The following is a 17,993-nucleotide window of genomic DNA, read 5'->3' on the forward strand; positions in this document are numbered from 1 at the left end:
ATAAATTTATTTTCCTTATAAAATTAAACAATTTTACACCTTTGTCACAAATATATATTTTTTATTATTTTATTGTATTTCTATTATTTTGAATTATATAAATTAAAAATTCTCATGTTGAGTTTGTCAGACCCTTCTCCTTTGTCATACCCTCTTTGGCTTATCAACTGAATGATCCCAATAGATTTGACAAATATAGTCTATTTTCTGACAGTTTTTCTATCACTAAATTTTGGAGAGATTTTTTAGAGTGAGTATTAGAATGACTACTTTATCATCCAATTTTTATAGCTAGTTGAAGCTACTTCTGATTTCCCTGTTTATCCTGTTGAATACATTTCCATCATGTGCACTTTTGCCCATTAAAAAAGTATTATTGCTTTAGTATGTGTTTGGCCAGAATCTTTCCCACTAAGCTGGTTATTTTTCGGAGTGTATTGTCATTGGAACATTTATGGAAACTGAATTAAATCTTATATTAGCTTTGGACTTGTCATGCCACTTGCAAGTTATCTGATCTTTAACAAGTTTTTAAACTCTAAACCTCAGTTAATCATCGGTAAAGTGAGGATAATATTAATACTTATCTCAGAAGATATTCAAGATTAAATAAATCATGTAAGACATTGAGTTCGTTTTCCATCTCAACGTCCTGCATAAGAAATTACTAGAAAAGCGTTCATTATTAAGATGAAACTGGGGGTAGGCGTTCACTTAAAAATGTGAAGTCTTCGATGTAAACCGGACAGACTATGTTTCTATTTATATTAAAGACCAACACGAGTGTCCCTGTCATGTTTTTCCTCTAAAACGCATTTTAGCTGGGTGCCCGCAGCAGCCTAGATCCCTGCCGGGCTTCTACTGGAATTTGCAGCGGCTTAAGCAGAGGCCCAGGTAGGCGTGACACTGTTGCCCGGGAGATGAGGGCAGGGCGGGTCCCTTTACACACACAGGCCAGAACCCAGGCACTGGCGCTTCCGGGGGGCGGGAGGACGTGAAGGCGCGGCGCACGACGCGACGTCCAGCAGCCAATCAGAAGGCGCGGCGCCCATTCAAACTGCGGTCACCGCGGGAGACAACGCTGCCAGCTGTGAGTGGCTTGGGGGTGACTTTGGCTGTGTCCCCAAGTTGGTGGGTACTGCAGAGGCGCGAAGGAGTGTTGGGGAGGGCGTGTAGGTGCTTCCCCTACCGACGACCGCTGCGGGGCGGGCTGCTGTTCTTAGCTGGGTCGGCTATTCTGTCATCAGAACTCTGGGTTGGCGGAAAAAGGGGTCCCGGAAGGAAGGGCTCCTCGCAGCAACTCTGTCGCCACCCGGTGCTGCTCTGCCTGCTTGGCCTTCTCGGTGGAGTCTCCCGGAGTCTGTCGGCTCTAAGAGGTACATTGCTACAGCGAGTAGCCGAGAAACAACAGAAGAATCACCGGGGGTGTTTTGGTTTGGACTGTGACTTATTTTTCTTATATTCTTTCTAGTCCTTTTTAAAATGTGGCAAAACTCCTCAAACAAAAATAGTATTGATTTGCCTAAGTAACAAATGGTTTTTAGTTGCAGTGGGGTTACCAGAATCTATCCTTGCCTTGTAATTCATTTCTTAATAGGAAAATCTATACTTTGAAAAAAGTTTGAAAACTTGACAGAAGATGTTTATAACCTGACGATTTTTTTGTAACGATGACCTGTTGTTTTTATGTAAAACCTAAAAATACTTAATTTGTTCATTAATAGCCATAATCTCTGAATGGTTTTGGCCAATGTCAGTTTACAAGTTAAAATCAGACATGCAAATTGAAAGACTTGTTTTTACATCCATCTAAGGAGTTTGATAGAGTTGACTAGAAGCTACGTCGCTCAGCTGTCACTACTTTTTTCTTTACTTTAATGCATGATAGATACTGTTGCATATATTTACATGCACACCTGTCTAGTTTGTCTTCTAAATGTTAAAGGGCAGGTGACAGTAGGCATCTCATCTAGCATAGTTTTTTTCAACACAAGCAATTACTTTCTAGTACTTATGTCTGTGGTACTTTTTTGCTAATTATCTGCCTTGTGATATCAGTGCAATTTCCTCCATAGGCATTGCTGTATTCAGCATACATCCAATAGGTGTTTCTAAAAATGCTTTGCTCTGGACTGATGTATGCGCTAGGATTTCCTTAAGTACTTTTTCCCACTCCCCACACTGCAGGTACTTAAAAAAATCCATTCTGATGTGTCTCTTAAGACACTTGGCCCATTTGACCTGATATAAGGGCTCTCTATGTATTCCTTTTATTCTAAGAAGGTGAGAATGGGGGTCTGGTCCGTCTTTGAAGTTTATAGTATTTGTCAGAGACCCTGGCATATAATGGAACACTCAGTAAAGAATTGTCAAATAATGACTGAAAACTCTTTGAGGACAGATTTGTCAGAAGTGATTTGAAGGCAGTATCTCAGCTGGAGGCTGTGATTTATTCTAATGTTTACCTCTGAGAATTTACTTTGAAAATTGAAGATTCCCTCTATTTTAAAGCTTGTTTGTAGTTTATGCAATCTAAATCTTTTTTTTAAATTTATGTTTAGCAGATATTTTTGGAAAATGATATAGAAAATGACTGGAAATCAAATGAGCATCCAAAGAAGAGCTTAGGTTCTTAACATTCTTTTAAAAATAATCTGCTTCCAAAATGTCAGTACACACTGCTCATAATAGAAATAACAGTGATGTCCTTGAAATTCCTTCTTCTAAGAGTTCATCACGGAGTGCCCTCACCCACAGTAGCCAACTTAAGCTGCATTTGAAATCAGATATGTCAGAATGTGAAAATGATGATCCATTGTTGAGATCTGCAAGTAAAATCAGAGACATAAATAGCACTTATGTTATTTCTGCCTGTAAAAAAACAGGAGATATGCCCCTTACCCCTAATCCTGTGGGTAGATTGACACTTCAGAGAAGAGCCACAAGGAACAAAGAATCATCTTTACTTGGCTGTGAGTTGGGAGACACAACTGAAAAAATAGCAAATCTTACATTACAACGCCGTGCTAAAACAGATTCTGTGGAAAAGTGGAAAACAACACAGAATAGGGGAGATGAAAGAGACAACAGTTGTGCTTCACTGGAAACTAGGACAAATGTAAAGATTGTAAATAGTGACAAAAACTGTTTTGTTGAATCTTCTGCACATTTTGCTGAAGACTCAAAAGACATTGAAGTGATGGTTGATGAGAAATCTAAAGAAACATTTTCTGTCCTTAGTGGAGCAAATGAAAATGTTGCACATAAGTACTCAAGGAATAGAGGGCCCATTGGTTCCCAGGGTCTGACTGAAGTTGTTAGATCAGAATACTTGGCAGTGAAACCTATTCAGAACAAGTCGGATATCAAAGTGTCAGGAACAGGAAACTTGTATCATAGAAATATTGGGAAGGACACTGCAAAAGAGTCAAATAAGTTTGGAAGCTTTGAAAAAAGAACCCCTGTGAAATGTATAACAGAAAACAAATTGACACCAAAGCACAGCACACCTCAGCTTAAAAACCCAGCTACATCACTACTGAAAAATAGGATGCACAGCCTTCAAGTTAAGCCAAGTCCAAAAATCTCTCTTTTTGGAAATAAAAGGGAAAGGTCACAAGAAAATACACTCCCTCCTGAAGAAGAAACTGTAGTTCAGAACACCACTGCAGACATAGACGCCCTGAAAGTGGAGAATAGTCAAGTGACAGTGGCAGTACGTGTAAGGCCTTTCAGCAAAAGGTATGTTATCCATTCTAAATCTAAGACTAAGCCAGCACCATATAATGTGTCTTTAATTTCTCTCTGCTTTTAGAAAGTCAGTGTAGTATTCATGCATTTTCAAAATTTTTGACAGAGTTTTTATTTTTTTAAGTTTTATAAAAAACTTAAGTTTAGTTGTTGTATGTTATTTTGTGTATAGAAGTTTACTATATATATTGCTCTTAAGAAGTCTGAACGAGTCACTTAATTCTCTAATCCATGACTGGAACTTCTACCTTTCCTTTCAAAAGAGCCATAACAGGTCATTCATTTCCCAAAGAGGTCTTTCCAGAACCCTTTCTAGAGTGGTGATCAACAGCATCATCATCTGTGACTGATCTATGTGGTGAGAAATACAGTGGCAAAAAAAAAAAAAAAAAAAAAAAAAAATTCTCCAAAGGAGACTGTGGGTGGTTAGTCAGAGATTAGAGATAATTTTAAAAATAGTAAGTATGATAAAATGTGAATGTGGAATCTAATTATTTTGAAATACTTTAAGGGAGTACAGTAAAAACTTCACAGGGTCAGTAGTTTTTGATGCTGTGTGTCTAAGCAAGTTAGAAGTGAATGTAGTGACTGCTACTTTGAGGAAGGAGCCTCCTGTTTGGACCTAAAAAGTCATAGGTAAAGGCAGCTTATACAGTGTTAAAGGTGTTTTTAGTGAAAACACATTAGTGATAAGGGGAAATAAAAGGCTGAGTTGTTTGGAGAAAGTCAGGAAACCTAACAGAAAAAGCCTAAACAGCCTTGGAAGGAAGAGAGGCAATAGAAAGAACAGAACTGGTAAAGTAGAACCTAGTAAGAGACCAGGTCCCTGATTCTAGACTCAGACAATCCCTAAAAACAGGTGTGGGGCACTTGTCAAATTGATGAGGCAGATGTTTACAGGATAAATTTGATTTAAATTAAAGCAGATTCTAAGGGAAAGGGGTGGGAGAGTACAGAAGGGGTTAATATCTAGGGCCAGACAAGGAGTGATACTGTTTTTCTGTAGATCTAGAGAAGTGAAAGATTTGCATTTAAGTCTGAGATGGAAGAAGGATGGACATGAAGATTTGTGATTTAAGGGAGGAAATGTAGTGGAAAGAGAGACCTTTGGATCAACAGTGACAACAACTAGTAGCCAAAAGAGACTCATGATTTAAATTTGTTGAATTGTCTTTTATGCCAGCTTTATATAGATTTGTACTTCAAAACTTCTGTATAATAAAGATTTCAACTAAAGTGTACAGGTAGATTATAATGTATAGTTCAAGAGAAAAAGAGGAAAAATGTTGTAAAAGCCAGTTAGGTTTTCTAGACAAGAAATCTGGAATTCCATTTTTCCATTAGTGATATTGAAGCTCTAGAAAATGTTTTGGAAACCCATTTGAATTGGGTTTCTTAGTTTTCCACATAAACCTAAAGAATTACCTTGCCCTGGAGCAATATTAAATTTAACTAGTTTTGGGGAATGGGGATATAGTTCAGCTGGTAGAGTGCTTGCCGTGCAAGCATAAGCCCTGGGTTCAATCTCCAGCACTGCAAAAAAAAAAAAAAAAAATTTTTTTTTAACTAGTTTTGGACTGGGGCTGTAGCTCAGCAGCAGCATGCTTGCCTAGCATGTGTGAGGCACTGGGTTTAATCCTTAGCACCACATTAAGAATAAATGAATAAAATAAAGGCATTCTGTTTACAACTACAAAATATTTTTTTTTTAATTTAGTTTTGAGGGTCTTATATTTTGTGGGAATAATACCCACAAAAATGACAGTAACTTGACTTCTTTATCTTCCTTTTTTTTTTTAAAGAGAGAAGATTGAAAAAGCATCTCAAGTGGTCTTCATGAATGGGGAGGAAATATCTGTGCAACATCCGGACATGAAACAAGTTTATACTTTTATTTACGATGTTTCATTCTGGTCTTTTGATGAATGTCATCCTCATTATGCCAACCAGAAGACAGTCTATGAGACACTGGCGGAACCACTCCTACAGAGAGCCTTTGAAGGCTACAATACCTGTCTCTTTGCTTACGGTCAGACTGGCTCTGGAAAATCATATACGTAAGTTGTATTGCACATATGATTGTTTAGAAATGTTTAAATTTTTGGGCTGGGGTTGTGACTCAGTGGTAGAGTACCTACCTAACACATGTGAGGCAATGGATTTTATCCTCAGCACTACATAAAAATAAATAAATAAAGGTATCTACAACTAAAAAAAAAATTTTTTTTTTAAATTTTTTCTTTTGTGAGAAGTAGCATGGTCAACAGAATGTAGTTTTATTCTATTAGGAACTTATATCTGTCCTGTATTAACCTGTATGAGCCATTGTCAACTTATTTGGCAAAAACATGGCTAGAAATTTTGGGACATTTTTATGTATCAAGTAATAGATAACTTTTACTTTATTTACTTTGCCTTATGCAAGTACCTGGTTTTATTTAAAAAAATTCCAAGGAAATATTTTAAAATCAATTAAAGATAAGACAGGATGGTAGGATAACCATGATTGACATCAATTAATTATATGTTTCAAAATAACTAATATAGAAGATTTTGAACGTTCCTGACACAGTGTGCTATCTGAGGGGATGAGTGTCCCAGTTATCTTGATGTGACCATTACACATTGTATCCATGTGTTGAAACATACCACTGTATCACATAAATATATGTAATTACAGTATCAGTTAAAAAAATATTAAAAACAAAGCTTGGGCTGGGGTTGTGGCTCAGTGGTAGAGCATTTGCTTAGCATGTGTGAGGCACAGGGTTTGATCCTCAGCACACAAAATAAATAAATAAAATAAAGGTATTGTGTTCATCTACAACTTAAGGAAAAAAAAAAGGTAAGGGGCTAAGGGGGCTAAGGTTGTGGCTCAGTGGTAGAGCGCTTGCCTAGCATGTGTGAGGCACTGGGTTTGATTCTCAGCACCGCATATAAATAAATAAAATAATACCTTTCCTGGCAGGAAATATTCAAAATTTTAATAGCAGTTAGCATTGAGTTCTTACTAAATTCCAGGCACTGTGCTTATACCCCTTTGTACTATCTCACAAACCTTTGAATTAGATACTTCTGTTATTCCCATTTTACAGAAGAGAAATTTGAGGTTTAGTGAGGGTATGTATTTTGTCCAAGGCCACAGCTAATAATTAGTAAAATAAAGATTTAGATTAAGGTGAATTTGGCTCCAGAGCCCTGATTCTTAGATATTAACTGTGAACTTCAATTAGCTTGTTTCCAGCTCCCTTTCCAACCCTATTTCCCTGAAAAGAATTTTTAAAAATCCCCAAATTAATTAGTGTTATTTCTCCATGTATAATGTATTTTTCAGGATGATGGGATTTAGTGAAGAACCAGGAATAATTCCAAGATTTTGTGAAGATCTTTTTGTTCACGTAGCCAAAAAGCAGACCCAAGAGGTATGTTCAAATTCAAGTCAGCATCACAGCCACTAAGGAAATGCCTAATATAAGAAATAAAAGATGCTGTTCTCATTTCCAGGTCACTCTTCTTTGACACAGTGGGTGTGGAAAGGGTGGAAGGGGATTCTACATTCAGAAGCAGTTCCTTCTGGTGGACATTGATAGAGGTGTTACCGCTTTCGTCCTCTCTACCTTTCTTTGCTTTATTTCTTTGTGTATGTACAGTGGCTCACAATGTGATAGTTACATCCATTACACGTGTCTCTGTAGTCAAGCAGGTGCACCACTTCGAAAAGGACAGCAGGCAGACTCTTGGGCAATGTGAAGCTGAGAGTAGTGAAGCTGGAGTTGGAACCCACATCCGACTTTAAAAGCTGTGCTTTCTTAGCTGTCCTGTAGCTGAGCAGTTCCATGCTGGCTTCCTCTTTCACTTATTCAGTCTTATGTTCAGCGTATGTTTACTGAGCAGCTCCTGTTGCTAGGCAATCTGTTAGACCAGTTTTTCTCAAATGTGCTTGCTCATGAGAATCATAAGGGATGTGACAGGGTCAGGGGTGTGTGTGCGCTTATGTATGCATGTGATCCTGAAAATCTTTTCTGAGGATTTTAGTTAGTCTAAATTAGCCTGGGAATTTGTAATTTTTGTAATTTCATAAGGGAAATTGAGAAAATATTGTGCTATATTTGGGAATATTGAGTTAAAAGACCCAGCCCCTGAAGTCAAGAGAGTATAATAGGCAAAATGGGTCAGTAAAATATCAAGTACAATCAATTAAATGCTAATGAATTTGAGTAAATGCTATTGTATGACATTGTCTTAGTCCTTTCTCTGTTGCTATAACAAAATATCGAAGATAGGTAAGTTGTAAAGAAAAAAAATATTTCTTACAGTATTGGGAACTAGGGAGTTCAATATCAGGCATCAGATGTGGACCTTCTAGTTTCCTCAGCATGGTACAGGGTATCACCTGATGAGAGGACAGGCATGTGCTAACTCGGGTCTCTTCTTATAAAGCTATCAATTCTATCATGGCAGCGGGGGGCACCTCTAAATAACATAAACATGTACATTTGGGGATTAGATGTCCAATGTATGGGCTTTTGGGGAACACATTCAAACCATAGCAAGCAGGAATGTGAGAACATGTAAGATTGAGGGAGATGAGGTTGTTTGTTTTTTTAGAAGATGGGGCGACTGAGTTTGTTTTTGAAGAGCATATGGCAATTTAGCAGTTATTAGGTGGAGAAGAAGAGGGGAAGAACATTTCAGTCAGAGGGAGCAGCATGTGCAGAGATTTGAAAGAAAGAATCTATAAATTGTTTACTTTGTTTTGAATATGGAATTTGAGGGTGAAGGGTGATAAGAGAGGAAACTGGGGAGGCAGGCAGAACTTGGCTTGTGAAGTGTTTAAGAAACCAAGCTTCCGGAAATCTAGAAGGCTATGGAAGTTTTTTAAGCAGGGAAATAACAGGAAATAATATAAGCATATTTACTCCTTTTAAAAAAAGATAGCCCTGGCCGTAATGTAGAGAATGGATTGAAGGGAAGTAGGATTGGATGCAGAAAGACCTGACCAATTGTGGGACTTGATCTGGATAAGGCAAAACAAGGAGCTAAACTAGGTAATGATGGGATGACAAGGGAGCACACATTTGAGATCTTGGTAAGTAGAACAGATCAGACTTGGTGCCTGTTGGAAATGGAGGGTAAGTGTGAGAGGAACCAGAGTGGATACCAAGGGCATTTACTGAGGACACGAGAGGCAAAACAGAATTAAATATTTGATGAGTTCTTTCTTCCTGTTGGATACACTGCACCTTCATTACTTTCTTCTCCCTTTACCCCCAGAAATCAAATGGAAAACAAAAGAGAAATTGGAATAAATAGAAACACAGTGGTCTGGAGGCTTTATGATGAAATGTGATTCAAGGCCAAGTTTAGATGGAATAGAGAGTGAGGAAGCCATAGGCTTGTGAAGGAGGATCTTCTGTTGCCTGTTTAAGATTTTGGAGGGAGAACAATCTGAAGGTAGTGTAAGTCAGGGAGAGATAAAGGAAGTGAAGTAGGGGCAGTGGTCTTTGGAATAATTTTGCAGAACTGGGAATCTTAAATTGTGCGTGGAATGACTGTATCACTGAAAAGAATATAGAATAATGGTTAAGAGATGGACTTTGAAGGTAGACTATTTCAGTTTGAATTCAAGCTTCATCACTGAACTAGAAACGTGACCTTGAATAATTTATTTAACTTGTCTGTTCCAACACAGAAAATAGGGATAGTGATGACAATCCCTTTCTCATAGGTTTGTGGCAAGGATTAATGAATTCATCCATGTAAAAGGTTTTGAATAGTGCCTGGCACATACTGAGTCCAACTAAATGATTGTAAATTTGTCAACTTTGGAATTATTCATGATGATAGAGGCTAAGAGTATGAGTATGTGGGTAACAGAAGGTGGTGTAGCCCAGTATGGTGGTACATGCCCATAATCTCAGCTGAGGCAGAGGGATTGAAGTTCAAGGCCAGTCTAGGCAACTTAGTAAGGACCTGTCTCAAAATAAAAAACAAAAATGACTGGGGATGTAGCTCAGTGGTAAAGCACCCCTGTGTTTAATTCCCAATACTGGAAAAAATAAAATAAAATGTGATATAGCTGGCATGATGACAGGAACCTCGAAGGAAAAGAAAAAATAGGTTGTCTGCAGTGTGTCCCCAACTACCTTCCCCAACTCATTTACTGCTGCGTTTTCATCTCTAAGTGTTCCTGGCATCTCCTTAACAAAACATGCTATTTTGTATAAAATTGACATTAGTGCACGTTTGTTGACTCCTGAGTGCCCCTTCCTGTATCACAGCACTTGTAAAAGATCTTATGATTGCATACTGTTCCCATGTACTTGGTCTGTTTGTTGGGAGGTATTTTGTTTCTCATTCTGCCTCGTGTTTCCCAGGGGCTGGATTGCATCTCTGATTAGATTTTAAGTTCTTTCAGGATAAAGCTGATGTCTCATCCATCTCAGTTGGTATCATACCTAGGAGAAGGTATCATAGCTGGTGGGGCACAATCAATATTTGATGAAATTTTACTTAAATCTCTGAAATTCCCTTGAAACTTCTAATTGTGTTAGAATTAATTATTCACTTCTGGACCAATTGATGGAATATTTTTATTTAATAAGGAAACCATCCCCTGATTGTCAAAAAAGACTTTATGAAAGCAAAAGTTCACATTTTTGTCCTCTGCACCCTATCTGTCCGAGTGAAATGGAGAAACTGACTCCCATTTAATATGATGATTGTTTTCTACTCCAAACAGGAAGAATTACTGGTTTAAGATTCCATCTTACCAAATCTAATGTCAACACACAGGCTTTCTTTCCTATCCTGTGTACACAGCATGCTTAGATGCTGCTGTCCTTACCTAAAGAATGTGCTACCCCTTTTTTTCTTCGTCCAGTCTACTCATACTTCACAACCTATTTTCTCCTTTCCCAGTCTCCCTGGTTACCTTAATTTCTTTCTTCTGGTTAGTCATTTTATTTATAGTCATTATCTCATTTTGATTCTTAATTTTCTATTGCTTTGCCTTATCTATTGCAAGGTCTCTTGTATTTCTCTGAGATGGTAGCCTTATGGGAAAGTACCTTGTCTTACACTTCTTTATAGCCTTCTAATAATAACCTAAAGTCATACACATAGTACGTAGGTACTTAAAAAATCTTATTGGATTGAATCAAGACTTACCTGAAAATTGATAAAAAGAAATACAAGAGTTTTTGTGTTTTCATAATAAAATATATTTTTATTGAGTTAAAATTCACAAAACAAAATTCATCATTTCAAAGTATACAGTTCAGTTGTATTTAGTACATTCATAATGTTGTATAACTACCATCTCTATCTAGTTGCAAAAAATTTTCATTGCTCCCAAAGGAGACCTTAAATCCATTAAGCTATTCACAACCCATCCCCCTTTCTCCCCAACCACTGGCAACTACTAATTTGTTATATCGCTCTATGAATTTACCTATTTGGGAAATTTCATATAAATAGAATCACATAATATGTGATCCTTTTCTGTGTCTGGCTTTATTCACTTAGCATAATGTGTTGGAGGTGCATCCATATTATATATTATATAGGTGCATCCATTATTATATTGTTTTGGTACTGCATTCCTTTTTATGACTAATATTCCATTGTATGAATATACCATTATAGGTTGTTTTCATCTTTAGAATAGTGTTGCTATAAACATTGGTGTACAAATTTTTGTCTGAGTATCTTGTGCGTGCATGTGTGTGTGTGTGTGTGTGTGTGTGTGTGTGTGTTTGTGTGGTGCTGGGGATTGAATCTTGAGCTTCATGTGTTCTAGGTGAACTCTCTACCATTGAACTACTTCCCCAGCTTGTGTTTAACCTCTTGAAGAAGTGACAACTATTTTCTACAGTAGCTGTACCATTTTACATTCTTGCCAGCAATGGAAGAGGGTCCTAATTTTCTCTACATCCTCATCAATTCTTGTTTTCCTTTTTATTTATTAATTTTTGATTATAACCATCCTAGCAGGTATTGAAGTGGTTTCTCATTGTAGTTTTGATTTGCATTTCCCTACTGATAAATCATGTTGAGCCTCTTTTCACATATTTGCCTTTTGTGTATTGGAGAAATACCTAGTCAAATCCTTTGCCTATTTTTTAATTGGGTAGCTTATCTTTTTATTGTTGAGTTGTAAGAGTTCTTTATATATTTTGAATACTACACCGACATGAAGTATATGATTTGCAAAACATGCAAAGAATTTTAAAAATTAATTGCTGTGTTTCTATTTCTACTAGATCAGCTATCACCTTGAAATGAGCTTCTTTGAAGTATACAATGAAAAAATTCATGACCTTCTGGTTTGTAAAGGTGAAAATGGGCAGAGGAAGCAATCAGTAAGATTAAAACAATTTATTATTATTTTTAAATTTATGTTTTATATAAATGCATGTAATTATGTGAATTATTTGGATAACATGGCTTAAAGTTTTACTAAAATGCTTTTTCTATGCGGCGCACAGTGGTGTATACCTGTAATCCCAGTGTCTCTGGAGTCTGAGGCAGGAGGATTGTGAATTCAAAGCCAGCCTCAGCAAAAGCGAGGTGTTAAGCAACTCATTGAGATCCTGTCTCTAAATAAGATACAAAATAGGACTGGGGATGTGACTCAGTGGTTGAGTGCCCCTGAATTCAATCCCCGGTACCCCCCAAAATAATGCTTTTTTATGATAGTAAATGCTTAGGACCTATAGTGTAACTACATTGTTATTTAAAAAATAAGCTGAATATTATCAGTGGTGGAAATTAAGTTAGTTAAGATTTAGCCTATTTTTATTTCAATCAAGTGTTGTGTAGAAATTAAAAGATATTTGTTCTAACATTTAGTTGGATTATGTGAGTAAAACACAAAATTCCTAGTAGTCTATAAGTCAAAAAGCAGTGCAAATTTTTAAAAATTTTATTATAATTCAGTGGGTTATTTAGCAAATTGATATTTTGTAGATAGTCTGTGAAATAATTATTTAAGCTTTTTAAAAAATTGCTATTAGAATTTTTTAATTTTTCAATTTTTGCAAGGAAGTTTGCATCACAAGAAATGAATTCTTTCTTTCTTTTTTTTTTTTTTGAGTACTAGAGTTGAACCCAGGGGTGCTGCATCACTGAGCTACATCCCCAGACCCCTAGTTCTTTTAATTTTTTTGTTTTTTGAGGCAGGGTCTCCCTAAATTGGCCATGCCGGCCTCAAACTTGAGGTCCTCCTGCCTCATTCTCTTGCCTCAGCCTCCTGATTAGCTGGAATTGTAGGCATATTGCCACTGTGTCTAACTAGAAATAAAAATCTTCAGTCACTTTTCTTGCTCAAGGTCATGTAGTTTACCACTGACAACATCAAGAAACTTAAAATGATATTTTTTTCTATAATGTCCTTGTGTTTTAAAATATTTGTTTACAAAGTTTAAAATGTAAATATGAAAATGAAGAAAATTTTAAATTCTGAAATTTAGTGTGCATTTTAAAGGATAAAAGCATAAATAATTGTTACTATGGGATTTAAGAATAAAAAACTAGTAAGATGTTTGATGCAGAGGATATTGTTGCATAGTGTACAACTATAATTAGTTTTTGGTAGTGAAGCAGTTTTGGTGCCTTACAGATTTGTTTTTTTGAGAACCTTTGTATTTAGTTCTGGCTAAAGATAAATCTCTACCTTGAACTCAAACTATTAAAAAAAGATCATTTATAATTATATTTTATATGAAATATGTGTCATACTCTTAAAGATGCCAATATTTGCTTCTACTAGCTGAGAGTGAGGGAGCATCCTGTTTCTGGACCATATGTTGAAGCACTGTCAATGTAAGTGTTGGGCCCGAAAGAGCTGGGAGGCAGAAAGATAGAGTGCATGTTTCTCGCCCATATCCTTACTGTATTCTCTCTGAAACCTTGGATAATGATTTGGCCTTCTACCCTTCAACTAAGTTTTCCCTCTTTCCCTTACCCAACTAAGTTTTCCCTCTTTCTAAATAGAGTGTTAGTTCTTTATTTTTATATTTGTTTGTATCTTTCACAGCACCTATAAAGTGCCCGGCATAGAGTATTGATTAAATTGAGTGTGAAATAAATTGATTTCTCTCCCTTTACCCTCTTCTTTCCTTATTAAGATAGAATCTTCCTATCAACCTGCCCTTTTTTTTTTTTTTTTTTTTGGTGCTGGGGATTGAACTTTGAACTCTGAACTCAGGGGCATTCAACCACTGAGCCACATCCCCAGCCCTATTTTGTATTTTATTTAGAGACAGGGTCTCACTGAGTTGCTTAGTGCCTCTCTAAGTTGCTGAGGCTGACTTTGAACTCTGAATCCTTCTGTCTCAGCCTCCCAAGCCACTGGTATCATAGGATGCGCCACCATACCGGGTTCAACCTGCTTTTTATACCATTACTTTAAACTGAAAAGGGAAGAATGTGCTGATTTGTTTTTATCCATGCCAAGGGTCATTTACTTTATCTTTCAACATTCCAAATGCTTTTCCTACAGGAAAGGAAAAAGTGATTCAGTGTAAGTTCAGCTCTAGGTAAAAGTTGGGTATTCTTTTTGGGCCTATACACACCCACACATACATATTCCTATGCAAATACATATGCGTTAATATTTATAGTTTTGTGTCGTGATTTGGACTTGAATATTATGAGGCTAAAATGCTAAGGTACTTTATTAAGGAAAATCATACTTTTTGGTAAAATTAAAGGATTATTTTATTTTCTGTCCTTTAAGAATAGGGAAAATGAAAGACTTTGAGAGCAGTATGATGTTGTGAATTAGTCTACTGTGATCTTCAGAGTAATTCTGTAATTGAAAGATTATTTTATGTGAACAAGTATATAATCATCAGTAAAATCTATTTTGTTTTTTATTTCTTAAAAAATAGGAATGTTGTCAGTTCTTACTCTGATATCCAGGTAAGATTGATTATATTTTGTTTTCTTTTTATTAGATAGAATAATTATAAATATTTATGAAAATGTTGCTCCTTTATTGCTATTTACATAAATAAAAGGTTAACCTGATTTTGTTTTGTTAAGTGTTGATCAAAAGAGAGTATTATTTCCTGATTCAGTTTTCTGTGGCAGAAAAAAATAGGCAATGAGAATAAAAGTATTAAAAGAAACACATTAATTTTATTTTATTAACAAATTATTAATATATACATGTAATTTTATTTTACAGATTTTAAATGTGTATGCTACAAATGTATATAGGAAACAAATGTGCTTTCTTTGTTGTTTATTAATTTTTTTCCCCAATAAATTATGATCCGCCCATCTGAACTACTTTCCTTCTTTCTTATTATTAGAGTTGGCTAGAATTAGGAAATAAACAAAGAGCAACTGCTGCCACTGGTATGAATGATAAAAGTTCCCGTTCTCATTCAGTTTTTACCCTGGTGATGACCCAGACCAAGGTATTTTTTTGACATTGGTTTTTTCCATAGATGAGAAAGTAAATATATTTGTTTTGTTATTCTTACTTTCTTCTGTAAATCAAAAAGTGAAAATAAAGTCATATAGCTACATAAACATAAGTAAATTTTAAGAATAAATACAATAACTTTGACTTTTGGTATATATAGTTGTGTGTTATTTCTCATTGTTTTTAAAACCAGTAACTGATTATCATATCAGTGATATGATCATATCAATATATGATACTATATTATCAGTAATATATGGTAATTACAGAGTATTTGGAAAAACATCAGAATACTTTTTTTTTAAATACAGCCATTGGTTCCACTATGCAAACCTTTGTAATATTTTTGTTTATAATCTTTCAGTTGTTTTATAATCACACTTAAACTAAATTCACAAAATCTCTAGTAACTTTATGGCATTAAAATTCTTTGCGGAGATACTTTTTAACAGCTATATAATAATATTCCATTAGTTATTGCAATTCCTCAAGTTTTTCTCTTCTGTTGGGCATTCATATTGATTTAAATTTTTTTTATTATAATACAGCTTTATGCATTATATTTTTTCTTTGTAGTTGTTTGCTTAATAAAACTGAGTAGTTATGGATTTTAATCCCTTTAAAATCATTTTTCTTACTTTGGCATAATCTATCTACTGCTCAATGTATTCTTTTCTGCAGATTTACAAATTATTACAGATTGAAAAGTCAATGAATAAAAAACTAAAAAGGGATGGCTTTTAACATAGATTAGTGATTTATAATCTTGAATAACTTTCCCTTTAAAAACTTATATTGATGGCATGTCATAGAAGAACTTAAATTATTTTAATGTCATTTCATTGTAGACAGAATTTGTGGAAGGGGAAGAACACGATCACAGAATAATGAGCCGCATAAACCTGATAGATCTGGCAGGCAGTGAGCGCTGCTCGGCAGCCCACACTAGTGGAGAGCGACTGAAGGTAAATGGGGTGGTCTCATGTTTTGTGGTGTTTGTTTGTTTGTTTGTTTTTGTTTTGTTTCATTTTGTTTTATGACGATGTTTTGCTGTGTTGCCCATGCTGGCCTTAAGCTTTTGAATTTGTGATCCTCCTGCCTCAGCCTCCTGAGTTGCCAGGACTACACGCATACACAACTGCCCACCTTGCTCTTCTCATTTTGATGAAATTTATTCCTGAGGGCATTATTTTTAGGAGAGTACAAATTGAATATGCTTTACCAAAAGCTCTCTTTACCTGTAGTTTATAGACTGCATTGTGAGGTTTAGAGATACATGCTTTTTTGATTATGATTACTTTACAAAGAAAATAAATTTTGAGTCATAAGAAAGTTGGAGTTTATAGCAAAAAGTATTTACTTAGTATTGAGTATGGGGGAAAATATATTTTGTGAAATAAATTTGTTGCTGGGAAGAAAAAAAAATTTCTTTTTATCTTATATACAGGAAGGCGTGAGCATTAACAAGTCCTTACTAACTTTGGGAAAGGTTATATCTGCACTATCTGAACAAGCAAACCGAAAGAGGGTTTTTATTCCTTATCGTGAGTCTGTTCTTACATGGTAGGTATCTTTTTATATACATATTTTTTGGTATCAGGGATTGATTGAATCCAGGGGCACTTAGCCACTGAGCTATATCCCCAGCCCTTTAAAAATTAATTTAAATTTTGAGACAGGGTCTTGCTAAGTTGCTTAGGGCCTTGCTAAGTTGCTGAGGCTGACTTTGAACTTTTGATCCTACTGCCTCCTGAGCCTCTGGGATTACAGGCATGTGCCACCACACCCACCTAGCAAGTATCTTTTGAAGTAAAAAGAATTACATGAAATTTAGTAGATACTGTGAAGAAAAGAATGATAGACTGATTTTATACAACTTTGGGGTAGAGAAGAAGTACTAACAACTATTCTTACATTTAATTGTTATTAGTGTCTAACAATTATAGTATTATCAAACATATTGCTGTGCATTTAAAGTGAAACTGAATAATTTTGTTTGCCTACTATACAATGGCTAACACATAGGTGCTCAATAAGTGCTTTTATTAGTGAATATATGTTTTATTTCCAATACATTACATTGAGCTGGCATCTGCATTCATTTAATATTCACTTCTGATAAACTTTAACAAAGATAGATGGTCCCCAACTTATAATGGTTAGACCGATGGTATTTATCATGTGCAAGTGACATATGTTCAGTAGAAGCTGTACTTTGAAATTTAAAGGGGTATTCAATAAGATACTCTCTCATGATGCTGAGCTGTGGCATTAAGAATGAGTTTATCAGGATGTAACCCCAGCTTAAGTCAAGGAGCATTTGTGTACAATTATGATTAGGACTATATCACCACCTAGCACTAATATATCTTTATAATTGGTTAATTATAATGTGGTTGCCACTTTTATAACTGTAAGAGAAATTCTGATGTTTTTCATGCCTTTGGAAAGTCAGATATAGTGAAATTCATTCTGCATTAATAAAAGATATAATTTAAGTCTTATGCTCTCATTTATGTGTAAATTCTGCACACAGTATTGTATAGAATTTCTCTTTATCCAATTCATTGTTTTTAACATTTATTGAGCATCTGCCTCAAATGGTAGTAATTGCATCAGAAATATGAAGATGATCAAAACACATGATCCTTTTCCTAAAGTAGTTCACAGTCTAGTATGAGGAAAGGTGCCTTACTAGATATTTGATGGTTAAACATATTTTAAACTCTCTGCACAGATTATTGATTCATGAAACAATATAGAAAATGTCAGAGAAAAAAAGTGTTTATGAGATCTAAAAGTATCT

The 17,993-nt window shown here is 35.4% G+C and overlaps 1 protein-coding gene across 5 annotated transcripts in view; it reads left to right on the forward strand.

Moving 5' to 3' along the window:
* The first annotated feature begins 1,045 nt into the window (after positions 1 to 1,045).
* The window catches only part of KIF14 (kinesin family member 14), a 57,738-nt gene continuing 40,790 nt past the window's right edge, over positions 1,046 to 17,993 (forward strand). The window contains exons 1-10 of one of the 5 annotated variants that reach the window (XM_079106051.1): positions 1,046 to 1,131; positions 2,565 to 3,741; positions 5,553 to 5,807; positions 7,085 to 7,172; positions 12,015 to 12,113; positions 13,523 to 13,575; positions 14,646 to 14,676; positions 15,072 to 15,179; positions 16,036 to 16,152; positions 16,635 to 16,750. In XM_079106051.1, the coding sequence (XP_078962177.1) occupies positions 2,666 to 3,741; positions 5,553 to 5,807; positions 7,085 to 7,172; positions 12,015 to 12,113; positions 13,523 to 13,575; positions 14,646 to 14,676; positions 15,072 to 15,179; positions 16,036 to 16,152; positions 16,635 to 16,750 (1,943 nt within the window). In that variant the 5' untranslated portion in view covers positions 1,046 to 1,131; positions 2,565 to 2,665. Of the gene's footprint in view, positions 3,742 to 5,552; positions 5,808 to 7,084; positions 7,173 to 8,649; positions 8,840 to 12,014; positions 12,114 to 13,522; positions 13,576 to 14,645; positions 14,677 to 15,071; positions 15,180 to 16,035; positions 16,153 to 16,634; positions 16,751 to 17,993 lie in introns of those variants that run through there. The other 4 variants (XM_079106049.1, XM_079106050.1, XM_079106048.1 and 1 more) reach the window with 4 other exon arrangements.

This window comes from Sciurus vulgaris (assembly GCF_902686455.1).
Source record: "Sciurus vulgaris genome assembly, chromosome: 12".
Lineage (NCBI taxonomy): Eukaryota > Metazoa > Chordata > Mammalia > Rodentia > Sciuridae > Sciurus > Sciurus vulgaris.